The sequence below is a fragment of the Zingiber officinale genome, chromosome 11B (genome assembly GCF_018446385.1).
Source record: "Zingiber officinale cultivar Zhangliang chromosome 11B, Zo_v1.1, whole genome shotgun sequence".
Lineage (NCBI taxonomy): Eukaryota > Viridiplantae > Streptophyta > Magnoliopsida > Zingiberales > Zingiberaceae > Zingiber > Zingiber officinale.
The window spans coordinates 88302331-88314257 of NC_056007.1; the positions used below are offsets into that span (position 1 = coordinate 88302331).

Below are 11927 nucleotides of genomic sequence, written 5' to 3' on the forward strand. Positions count from 1 at the left end.
TGAGGTTAAGTTATAAACTTTTAATGACTCCTATACTTGAAAAAGTAGAGTTCGATAAGATACTTTTTATAGGAGGTCACCTATATAAGTATGAAGATGAGCCGCTTCAATGAAATACTTATGAATTCAAGAAGTTGTCCATAGCCAAAATGGATAAAATAGTGAGAACTATAAAGAAGTGTGAGAAGTTATTTTGTAGGTACCATTGTCTTGGTTTACACGAATGATTGAGCAGTTTAAGACATCATGTTCACTAAGCAGCCTACAAAATGTTGGAACCCTAAGGTTGTTTTGATATGATCAACAAGTTAAGTTAGGTCCTGTGGTGTTTTAACCTTGTGTCTAAGTATGCAAAAGCTTAGGAGCACAAGGAGTCGAGCAAAATACGCAGCTAGCGAGAAAGACGACACGAGAGAGAGTCGATAGGCTCGGTGCGTCTGAAGGACGAGGTGCTGCGGAAGAGTACGCGAGCGGACGAGAAGGAAGCGCGCGGCGTTTCCGAGGGACGAGAAGCCGGAGCGGAAGGTTGCTCGAGAAGGTCAAAATTGGGTTCGGGTTAGCCTTATTTTGGTTGGCTGAAATCACCCAAGCGAGCGGAGCCAGAGCGGAAGACCCGGACCGAGAAAAGCAGCACCGGAGCAGAGGGCCCGGACCAAAAGTCAACTAAGTTGACTTTAGTAGTCCGGGCACCCGGACCCATTCCAGGCGCCCAGATCAAAAGTCAACTAAGTTGACTTTCGTAGTCCGAGCGCCCGGACCAGTCTAGCGAAAAATGCCAATCGGACAATCGGGAGAACGCAGAGCGGGTTGAGAGATGATGGGTGAGCGGCGTCCAGCGCACAATCGAGAAAATCTCAATCGCGCGACAATAAACCACGGTTGGATGGCCGAAAAATGCCAACCGAGCAATCGAGAGAATGCAGAGCAGGTGGGGTGACGACGGGCGAGCGGTGTCCAGCACGCGATTGAGAAAGTGCCGACCGGGCAAGCGAGACAATGCCAAGCGGGTGGAAAGACGATGTGCAAGCGGTGTTGAGCGCGCGATCGAGAAAATGCCGACCGAATAATCGGGAGAACACCGAGCAGGTGGAAAGACGATAGGCAAGCGGTGTCGAGCGCGCAGCCGAGAGAAACATTGAGCGATAGGCCAACCGGAATAAAGCGAGTAGTCAAGCGAACGGTCGGGTGATACTAATCGAGCGACTACAAAGATGCTGATCGGATGACCAAAAGAATGCAGACCAGGCATTCGAGAGAAAGTTGATCAAGCATCCAAGAGAATACTTGGCGAGTGGCCGAGTGGTACCAGTGAGTGGTCGAGTGAACAACCAAATGATACTGATTGAGCGGCTACGAAGATGCCGACCGAGTGGTCGAAAAAATGTCGAACGGGAGATCGAGATAATGTCGAGTGGGTAGACAAAGGATCGGTAAGCAGAGTCGAGCATGCGCCCGAGATAATGTCGAGTGGGTACAGAGGATGGGTAAGCAGAGCCGAGCGCACGACCGAGAAAGTGTTGATCTAGCAACAAAGACAATGCCGAGTGGAACCCAGAGGTCGATGGCGAATGAGAGCGAAAGCCGTGAGCTGAACGGGAGCAAATCATGTGAACGGGGCGGGCTTGGAGCCCGTGAAATCGAAGGCGAACACGAGATGGCCCGGGGAAAAGCCGGGGAGCTAAGTGGGTGCAAAGTCCGTGAGCCTAGCGGCAGGTGGGTCTAGTGCTAACTGAGCAACAAGTCAGGCAGAGCGGCGAGTGAAACACGAATAGTGAGTGCCGGGTAGAGGAGCAAACTTGACCGAATAGTCGTTGTGCCCGACTAGAGGTCATTGGTCACGAGAACCCAACCGGGAGGTCGTTGGTCACGAGAGCATTCTCGCTTATAACTCATACTGGGGCGAGAGTTTGGAACGCCGACCGAGAGGTCGTTGGTCGCGAGAGCATGCTCGGTTATAACTCGCGCTAGGGCGAGAGTCTGGAATCCGACCAAGAGGTCGTTGGTCGTAAAGCATGCTCGCTTATAACTCGCGTTGGGGAGAGAGTCTGGAATGCTGACCGAGAGGTCGTTAGTTGCGAGAGCATACTCGCTTATAACTTGTGCTGAGGTAAGAGTTTGGAGCCTGACTAAGAACTTATTACTCGTGCTGGGGTGAGAGTCTAGAGCCCGACCGAGAGGTCGTTGGTCGTGAGAGCATGCTCACTTATAACTCGCGCTGGGACGGGAGTCTGGAATCTTGATCGAGATGTCGTTGGTCATGAGAGCATGCTCGCTTATAACTCACACTGGAGCGAGAGTTTGGAACGTTGATCGAGAGGTCGTTGGTCGCAAGAGCATGCTCACTTATAACTCGTGCTAGGGCGAGAGTCTGGAACCCGACTGAGAGGTCGTTGGTCGTGAGAGTATGCTCGCTTATAACTCGCACTGGGGCGAGAGTCTGGAGCGTCGACTGAGAGGTCGTTGGTCGCGAGAGCATGCTCGATTATAACTCGCGTTGGGGCAAGAGTCTGGGACCCCGACCGAGAGGTCGTTGGTCGCAAAAGCATGCTCGCTTATAACTCACACTGGGGTGAGTGTCTGGAACGCTGACGGAGAGGTCTTTGGTCGCGAGAGCATGCTCGCTTATAATTTGGGTTGGGCCGAGAGTCTGGAACGCCGACTGAGAGGTCGTTGGTCGCGAGAGCATGCTCGCTTATAGCTTGCACTGGGGCAAAAGTTTAGAACGCCGACCGAGAGGTCGTTGGCGATACTCCGATCTGAGACCAGTGACGATACTCTGGCCCAAGACCAGTGACGATAGTCTGGTCCGAAACTAGTAGCGATAGCTCAAACCTGAACGGGGAGGTTAAGCGTTGAAGTCCATAGAAGAGGAGCCCGTAACAATATGAGAGAGCATAGCCTTTATCATACCTGATCGCGGAGTGGTGTCTACCGGCTGAGGATCTGTCTCGGTCCCTCAACTCCTGAATACTCGTGGAGTTAGGAAAGAAATATAATGAAAAACTAACTTGTCGGCCAGCTAAAGCTCAAAGTCAATCCCTTGACTCCCGAATACCCGTGAAACTAGGGGAGAAGATAATAATCTGAGCCATGACCGTCAAAGGGAGTGAAGCACATAGTAATATAAGAGAGCAAAGCCCATAGCAATAGAAGGAAGCAGAGTGCCATGGGTGAAGGGTGCAGAGCCTGTAGACGTAAGAGGATGCAAAACCACATAGATAGAGGGTGCAGAGCATATAGTAATAATAGGGTGCGGAGCCCTATGGATGAAGGGTGTAAAGCCCTATAATAGTAAGAGGATGTAGAGCCCCATAATGAAGGGTGCAGAGTTTATAACACACCTGATCGAGAGTTGGGCCCCTAGTCCCTGATCGGAGAGTAAGGCCCCTTGCTTGTAATCAAAGAGCGAGGTTCCTAGATTCTGATCGGGGAGTTGTGTCCCTAGTGTATTTGATTGGGGAGCTATGCCCCTAATGTCTTTTTGGAGAGTTGTGCCCCTAGTGTCCGATTGAAGATCTAGGACCTTAGGTTTTTATCAAAAGATTAGGATCTTACTCTCTTATCAGGAAGATATAGCAGATCCTGAAATCGTAAAAAGGGAGCAGAGCCCATAACGTATATAATCGAGGAGCCTTGCCACCCGATTGAGGATCTGTCTCGGTCCCTCGACTCTCGAATACCCGTGGAGTTGAGAAAAAAATATAATGGAAAAACTAACCTGTCGGTTAGCTGAAGATCCAAGTCAATCTCTCTACTCCTGAATACATGTGGAGCGAGGGGAAAAGATAATATGTTCGTCAGGATCCTCCAGGACTGTGATAATGGCAGAGAACCTCCCGACGTCGTCAATCTTCACGTTCCAGAACAAGTGGAGGAGATTTCCATAGACAATGCCAAATTGATTCTGTCCGAAAGCTGAGTCAGACGGACCGCCGTGTGAGGTGGATGAAATATTGACCGAATCGCTATGGCCTAGAGGGGGGGGTATGTTGAGATGACTTTTATATTGACCAAGTCGTCAAAAGTCCTCTGGTTAACGCTACCTGCAGCCAGCGACTGAGTCACCCCAGTTTCTAGTACCAGATGCTCGAGACAGATCCAATGAATATATAAGAAACAAGCTAAGACGTATAATAATGAAATGCATATAGAATAAGAATGGAGAACGTACCCTGACCTAGGGGGCGCCCTCTGGTGGATCGGTGAACTAATCAGGATGTTGCTCACGTTGCTCGAACCCGCCTGCTTGTGACCGATCGGGAATTATACTGCTGGTAACGCAAAGAGGCCTAACTCCTGTCTTTCCTCGACTGTTGACCGTCATGTCCTCTTAACTATTGTCTGTCACGTTTACTTGACTATTGACATTCTGACTTTATCGGGTCCCTCATTTACCCAACGTATCAATGAACACAAAGGAAGAATTCGTCGTCTCCGGGGCCCTGGTGTGACGGTAGGATATCTAGGTTGTCACCTAAGTACTTATGGTTCGAACCCTAACTATGGCGTATTTGTAGGAATTTTTTCTCGAAATGGGAGGCGTAATCAAAGGATGTTGGACTTCTAGGCTGACCGTCGCGTATACTTTCTGATTTATCTTGATGATCGATAGGAAACTTTCGTAAGATCAAATCGATCACTTTAAAAATAATCAATAAAGTCAACTAGGATTATCAATTTTACACAGAAGAATTCATCACTGTGTGTTCCAATCAATGTCTGAAGCGCATGTTTACTCCACCCATTTACATAATCTCTATCGACTTGTTTAACCTTCCTTCTTCAGTGTGCGTTGGCGAGTGTGAGAGGTTGATTTTAAAAGGGAAATTGATGTCAGATTATTGCAATCTTTTGGCATGGATGATTTCATGTTTGTATTCGGCTTTATTTGTTTCAACAAATTATAATATAAATATCTTTTTACTAAGCTGTCGTGTATTCTTTTTCTTAGGAGAAAACTTCAAAGAACAATAGTGTGATGGGTGGGACGGGATCTCTCTGTTCCTGGAGAAAACTCCAAAGAACATTGGTGATGGATCATGGATGGGAGGAGATATCTATAGGATCCTTTTTAATCTGCGAGTATAATTACACCATGCTTACTGCAGCAATCACACTTTACAAGAATGTGCTACGAGGAGGAGTGCGGCAGGTGTGGGAAGACCACCTGGGGCGGCTGCGGCGACCACGTCGCCGCGGTGTACCGCCGGATCCCCGAGGCGCAGCGCTGCCTGTGCCGCGACTGGCCGGGCGTGAGCCTCGTCGACCTCAAAACAACTCCGCCTCCTACTCCTCTGCCTTCTGATTCGAAGTATCATCCCCTCTCTGCCTGCGCCTGCACCATCCAGTAGCATGCCTTTCTGTGGGATGTAACGATGCTTGGGATTGTGCGTGCTCATGCATCGATCACTGATCGGTGATCGAATATTGCAAAAATTGAATAAAGAATGGATGGATTTAAGTTAATTTTTGGAGAGTAATGATCGATTTCGCTATCCAACATGTATCGTCCTCTGTTCTACGATAACTAGTTGATTTCTGGCAGATTGGAGAATAATTAGGCATAAATAAACTCGCACAATCACCGGAATTATTTAGATTGACAGACGACCAACTGAAGCACACAGAGCTTCTAATAAGTCTTATTCCTTGCGTTTCCTCTCTTCTTTCCACCTTCGAAGTCGCCGCAGTCGCGGATCAAAGGCACGTCCTTGGCCTCGTCCTCCTCCTCGGTGGCGAGGTTGATACAGGAGCAGCGCTCCAGAGACGCGAAGAACGCCGCGGAGATGCCGTTACCGACCCACGCGGCCGCCCGGTCAAGCCTACTACAGGCTGCAGGCGGCGCACGGGCGGGCAGCGAGCGGTTGGCGCGCCGGCCTCGGACGGTGGCGCAGCTTCTGGGGCAGAAAAAGGCCTCACAAGAGGGCGGCATGAGAACGGGATTAACCGCGGAATGGGTAGCAGAATTAGCAGGAATCCTGGCGTGCGTGGTGGGTGCTGCCGCTGCTAAAGAGAAGCAGCAAGTGGGCTTAAAAGAAGGAATTGGCATATCATGGTTGGATACTTGCCGCACTCATTAAAGTGGCATGCACTCTTGCAGAACGGCGATGGCTGCGGTGGTGGTGCAGGGGAGGCGGTTCTGGATTTTCTGGACCTGGAACTCTGATCCCATTCTGGCCCTCTTAAATTACACATTTTGGATATTGTTTCATTTACATTCACAATATAAAAATGATAAATTGATATTAACACTTGTATGAATAGCAACTGCAGTCTATTGATTCATTAACCAAAGTAGTAGTCTATTGATTCCTCTAAAATATACGTATATATATTCAGAAAAGAAATTGTTGCTTGCAAATAAACCAAATGAACGTCTGGAAATCTGGAACAAAAGCTTGCGGGGACAGAATTAACAATATATTAATAATGCTGCACGCATGCGCCTACTCCGATTCCTCCACCCACGCCTCCACTCGCAGGAGGACGAACCCGACGCCGACGCCGACCAAGACAAGGCCGTTCATGATGACCGCGATCTGGAAAATTTCCCCCGCGGCGTTGCAGGTCGTCGACAATGCTCCGCCGCTGCTCCGCTTCCCTTTCGGCGGCGCTCGCAGGGAGCTCGCGACCTTAGCGAAGGACCGTGCGGCGGTCGTCGGCTGGCCGAGGGATGACACCTCGTTGTCGGCCTTGAGCCCTGAGAAGGAGTTCAGGCCTCCGACATACCGCACTGTGGGCGCCCTCCTCGCTCCGGAGGATGTAATGGCGGCCGCCGCGGCTGAGAGTGCTGCTGCGGAGATGGCTGCCATGAAGTTTTGGAAAATCAAACAGTTTGCGTGGGGAATAGAGAGAGGTTCGTATGATAAAGGAAAGGAGAGGAATTTGGAGATAAGGTGAGTAGACAGATGACTCGCTGCCAATGATACTATATCTGCTCAAGTGAGGTCCAAGATTGATTCGAACTGATTGGTCCAGTCAAGGCCACTCCATTATATGTAGGGCCTTGCAACGAGTGCGATGTCACTCCAACCAGTTTCATACACTAAATCAGACGAGCCGATGTATCTTATTAATGGTACCCGTTTAACAGTAGAAACCACGATGACCGGAAGCCTCACGCATTACACACACAAACAGTGAACTCGACGATATGGCATATACGCAACGCCCAGCAGGCAGGAAACAAAGGCACGAAGCCTGAAACATCGATGTGCTTCACAAAGGCAGCTGGCAAAGAACACTTAATACTCATCCTCTTCGCCTTCTTCATCCACAGGGCACTCTGCGCCAACTTCCTCGTAGTCCTTCTCAAGTGCAGCAAGATCCTCACGAGCCTCAGAGAATTCTCCTTCCTCCATTCCCTCACCAACATACCAGTGCACGAAGGCCCTCTTGGCGTACATGAGGTCGAACTTGTGATCGATGCGTGAGAAGACTTCAGCGACGCTGGTGGAGTTGGATATCATGCACACAGCCCTCTGCACTTTGGCCAGATCACCGCCAGGCACCGCAGTAGGCGGTTGGTAGTTGATCCCGCACTTGAACCCGGTCGGGCACCAGTCGACGAACTGAATGGTGCGTTTGGTCTTGATGGTGACAACAGCGGCATTAACATCCTTAGGCACGACGTCTCCACGGTACATGAGACAACAAGCCATGTACTTCCCATGACGCGGGTCGCATTTTGCCATCATGGAAGAAGGCTCGAAGGCGGTATTGGTGATTTCAGCAACGGAGAGTTGTTCATGGTAAGCCTTCTCCGCAGAGATGACAGGGGCATAGGATGAGAGCATGAAGTGGATCCTTGGATATGGAACCAGATTGGTCTGGAACTCGGTGACATCGACGTTCAGAGCACCATCGAACCTCAGTGATGCGGTCAAAGAAGAAATGACCTGTCCTTGAACAGGTTAGTCATAAATTAACTGCCAAAGAACATTTTGAGGGTTCACAGCCGCATGAAGCAGCAGCGACAGACCTGAGAAACGAGGCGATTGAGATTGGTGTAGGTGGGGCGTTCAATGTCGAGGGAACGCCTACAGATGTCATAGATTGCCTCATTGTCAAGGAGAACGGACACATCAGTGTGCTCCAGAAGAGAATGGGTCGACAAAACACTGTTGTAGGGCTCAACCACAGAGGTAGAGACCTGAGGAGATGGGTAGACAGTGAAACCCAACTTAGATTTCTTGCCGTAGTCCACGGACAAACGCTCAAGGAGAAGTGAACCAAGGCCAGAGCCAGTGCCTCCACCAACAGCATTGAAAACCAGGAACCCTTGGAGACCAGTGCAATTGTCGGCTAGCTTTCTGATGCGATCAAGGCAGAGATCAACAATTTCTTTGCCAACTGCAATGGAAGGAACATAAAAATTATTAAACATGTTGCAATTGATTAAAATTGCATAAAACGAAAACGAACTTAGGTGTTAATGTAATTACTGGTATAGTGGCCCCGGGCGAAGTTATTTGCAGCATCTTCCTTGCCGTTAATTAGCTGTTCAGGGTGGAAGAGCTGGCGGTATGCGCCAGTTCTTACTTCATCGATGACATTAGGTTCTAAATCAACAAAGACCGCACGGGGGACATGCTTCCCAGCTCCAGTCTCGCTGAAAAAGGTGTTGAATGCATCGTCGCCGCCACCAATGGTTTTATCACTAAGCATTTGGCCATCAGGCTGGAGAAAAGCGTATTGTTAATGCTGGTGAACATCATTCAATACCACATGCGTATACGTATAGAAATTGTCCGACTGGCAAGCGCAATGCTCTTTTACCCTTACAACGTGAGAGAAATTGATCAGCTAATTGACAACTCGCCAAAACAAGAAGCATTAAACTATCGCGATGTATAATAAATTAATGATCTGTTACAAAATGTGCAGATCGGAATTACCAATATGAAATATGCGCAATGTACAAAAATAACGGATTTGACATTAAACTAGAAGATTAATCAAACAGAACACAAGTTAAAATAGCCAGAAATTTATACAATTCCAACTTTCACTCATAAAATATAGAGGGAAGGAAAATTATGCAAAAAAAGAAAGGCTCTAAACTGCAGAAATGGATCTGACAACTAAAAATTAGAGGAACAAAATCCACATATATCAGAGATGGACTCCAACTATATTAGCAATGTATATCTTTGGCATTTGGACATCATCATACGGGGATAACTAGATCCATCGAGCAACAAAACAGATCTCTATTATCATTCATTATTAGAATGCAAAAAATTGGAGGTGCAAAAGGAATACAGCATCACATTAAAAATTTGAGATACGATCACAAACAAATCGCAAGCAAACCATGGACCTAGTTTCCACAAATAAGAACAGACAAGCAAAATAATCAGACTTCATCAATGAAAAACAGATCAACGCAAAAACAGCAAGTATCGGCAGATCAACAAAGACTATCTAGATCCAACAACAGCCTCCATAAAAATTCTTAGATCTAACAAAGGGGAAGAAGAACACTAGAAGATCAATGGGGAATAAAAATAAGGAAAAACAAACCTGGATGCCGTGCTCGAGGCAATAAAGTTCCCAACAGGCATTTCCAACCTGAATACCGGCCTGCCCGATATGGATCGAGATGCACTCTCTCATCTTCGCAGATCAGGAATGGAATCGAGGGGCAAAAGGAAAAGAAAAAGAAAAAAGGATGGAAATGGAGAAGAAATTGAGGCGTGTGCAAAGACGCCGTCAAATGCCTTGAGCTCCATTTCGTGCCTCGGCCATGGATTTTAAATAGAGGCGGGTGGTGAGGAGCGATGTTAGGGTTTCGGTTAACCAGGATTAGCTAACCGCGGTTAGTGAATTGGAAGGTAAGACCATAGGCCCAACGGGCCGACGCACCGGCCTAGGTAAAAGTGCCACTTGTATTTTCTCCTCCAATTTGAATTCAAAATAAACAACTATCTTTCGTTGAAATTTAATCGTTGACCACCAAGAACATAGGAGAACACGTCATTCATCGTCTCCAGGTTAGATTGCCTATGATAAGCTAATTCTGCAATTTAAGCACAGGATCCGTCTTTAGGCAGGATCCAAAATAAATTTCGTATTAGGATCGTCTATTTTTCATGCAAAATCATAGAAGAGAATTACAAAACCACAAATCTCCTGTTGATTCATTAGTTAGGGATCCTGTTTCAAGCACCCAGAGGCCTCCACCAGGTACAACCTCCGGCAAGGTGTTCCATCTTCCGGGTGGATCTCCATGGACCTCGGCAAGCTCCTTAGCTTATTGAACAGGTTCTGGGAGTCAGTCAACAGCCCAAAGTGGGCGTCAGGGTCCCCTATTTGCGACAGCTTAACGTGGCCATACCCGAGGCTAGGTAACAAATGATCAGGCCAATCGCTATAGAATTGGTAGGTGGAGTTGGAGAGTGAGATGGAAGACTTGTTCATGAAGTCCGCTAGGAGAACACTGTGTGCGGAGGAGCAACTGGCGGCTATGGTCTTCAGGACTTGCATGGCGTGGAGGTGAGGGAGGTAGTAAAGAATGCCCTCGAGCACCCACACTGTTTGCCTCTCGGGCAGGTACCCGCTCCTCTGCAGCTTCTCCATCCAGTCTCCTTCTCTGATGTCGGCTGTCACTCTGGTCAACGACTTGGCTCGCATCGCGATCTGGTGCTCTTTGGCAGACGCCATTACTTCCTTGAGCAGAGACGCCTTGATCTGCAACAGCTCCGGAAAGTCGACCTCGAACACCGTGCTTTCCTTGAGGCAGCTGAGCCTGTAAGCTCTCGCATCCATGCCTGTGAATTGGAAAGCTTCTGGATAACTTAATGTAGGTGTTTGCAGTGACGGTTAACTGCGCACTGACCTGCACCGAGGAGAACAACCTGAGGGGCCCTGCTGGCGAAGGAGTCGATGGCGGCTTCCAGCCGGGAATCGAACCACAGAGTTCGGATGGCAAGAATCACGCCGGAGATTTCCCGGGCATTGTTGAGCTTGTCCTGCCTCATCTTCTCGTAGAGGCTCCTGAGGTAGCTCTCCCCTGCAAACACCGCGGCCATGGGGTCATGCACGACGTGGCTCCACAGGGCGCGGCCGGCCGCTGTCTGGCAGGCGCTGCGCCGGAGGAAGTCCCACTCGTGCTCGATCGTCTCGTGCAGCGAGCGAACGGCGTCGGACGCGAGAACGTCGGAGAGCTGCAGCTCCTCCAGCCATGCAAGGGAGCTGATCTCTTCTTGGGACATGGCGTGCCAGGAGCAAAAGACGGGACTGATGCACAGGTGTGAAGGAATAAAGTTGAATGGAGGGGAGAAGATAAGGAAAGAGAGCCACACACGCTCACAGGAAAGGAGAACTGCAAATCAAACTACAATTCCAACCTCGGTTTGAGAGGAGGATCGGTGGGTGGGTGAGTACTGTGCTGCTCGGATATGCTTCATTTTGACCACCCATTATTGGAGGTATGAGAGCTTCCAAGTCGCAGAGGTCCTATCTCCAGTCGAACTGTTGCTTAGAGTACTTGCTTGTTCTTGGCTGGGTCCTATCTCCAGTTGAACTGTTGCTTTTGCCGTGAAGACGATGGGAAGCTACGGGGAAAGACAAGAGCGCTCCCTTATCAGCAGGGTGGGGACTGGGAGAAGGCATTAAGGCAACGGTTCGCTTTCACTTTCCAGTGGCCAGAGCTCCATGTGAGAAAACAGAGCGGAATAGCAGAAAATTGTGACTTTTGTTTAGGGTTGTAAGAGGATCATTCAATCTGAATTGGGAGGTTTAAAGTGACTCCATGACTCTCATTTGGCATGGCTCGGTGCTTGGGCATGTGCAGGCTTCGGTTGCGCTGGATTCTATTAAGAAAGCAAATGGCTCAGAGTAGGAGAATTTATTAATTGCATAGCCGCCAAATATGGTTAATCGTGATATTCGGGCGACTAAACAGCAAACACACTCAATATAAT

At 48.7% G+C, this 11927-nt stretch overlaps 3 protein-coding genes across 5 annotated transcripts; all 3 read right to left on the minus strand.

The window, feature by feature from the left end:
- Positions 1-6334: 6334 nt before the first annotated feature.
- On the minus strand, positions 6335-6812 carry LOC122034573 (cytochrome b6-f complex subunit 7, chloroplastic-like). The gene has a single exon (XM_042593877.1). The coding sequence runs from the start codon at positions 6810-6812 to the stop codon at positions 6447-6449; it is 366 nt and encodes a 121-aa protein (XP_042449811.1). The 3' UTR covers positions 6335-6446.
- On the minus strand, positions 6335-9877 carry LOC122034570 (tubulin alpha-2 chain-like). Of its 2 annotated transcripts, none has more exons than XM_042593872.1 (4): positions 9526-9877; positions 8445-8679; positions 7982-8352; positions 6335-7898 (listed from the first exon to the last, which is right to left on the minus strand). In XM_042593872.1, exons 1-4 carry the CDS (start codon positions 9616-9618, stop codon positions 7245-7247), a joined length of 1353 nt encoding a protein of 450 aa, XP_042449806.1. In that variant the 5' UTR covers positions 9619-9877; the 3' UTR covers positions 6335-7244. The 2 variants fall into 2 exon arrangements, with proteins under 2 accessions (XP_042449806.1, XP_042449807.1); XM_042593873.1 differs by having other exon boundaries at positions 8445-8779.
- Positions 9878-10027: 150 nt separating this feature from the next.
- Positions 10028-11475, minus strand: LOC122034571 (putative S-adenosyl-L-methionine-dependent methyltransferase Mjls_1072). 2 transcript variants are annotated; one of them, XM_042593875.1, is made up of 3 exons: positions 11352-11475; positions 10841-11241; positions 10028-10772 (listed from the first exon to the last, which is right to left on the minus strand). In XM_042593875.1, exons 2-3 carry the CDS (start codon positions 11214-11216, stop codon positions 10150-10152), a joined length of 999 nt encoding a protein of 332 aa, XP_042449809.1. In that variant the 5' UTR covers positions 11217-11241; positions 11352-11475; the 3' UTR covers positions 10028-10149. The 2 variants fall into 2 exon arrangements, with proteins under 2 accessions (XP_042449809.1, XP_042449808.1); XM_042593874.1 differs by having other exon boundaries at positions 10841-11407.
- Positions 11476-11927: the final 452 nt, after the last annotated feature.

Coding starts and splice junctions, on each gene's coding strand:
- LOC122034570 (XM_042593872.1), bottom strand. CDS start 9,618: ATGAGAGAGTGCATCTCGATCCATATCGGGCAGGCCGGTATTCAGGTT. Junction 8,353..8,444: donor CGCCCGGGGCCACTATACCA/GTAATTACATTA, acceptor CTTCCATTGCAG/TTGGCAAAGAAATTGTTGAT. Junction 7,899..7,981: donor TCAATCGCCTCGTTTCTCAG/GTCTGTCGCTGC, acceptor GTTCAAGGACAG/GTCATTTCTTCTTTGACCGC.
- LOC122034571 (XM_042593875.1), bottom strand. CDS start 11,216: ATGTCCCAAGAAGAGATCAGCTCCCTTGCATGGCTGGAGGAGCTGCAG. Junction 10,773..10,840: donor GGTTGTTCTCCTCGGTGCAG/GTCAGTGCGCAG, acceptor TCCAATTCACAG/GCATGGATGCGAGAGCTTAC.
- LOC122034573 (XM_042593877.1), bottom strand. CDS start 6,812: ATGGCAGCCATCTCCGCAGCAGCACTCTCAGCCGCGGCGGCCGCCATT.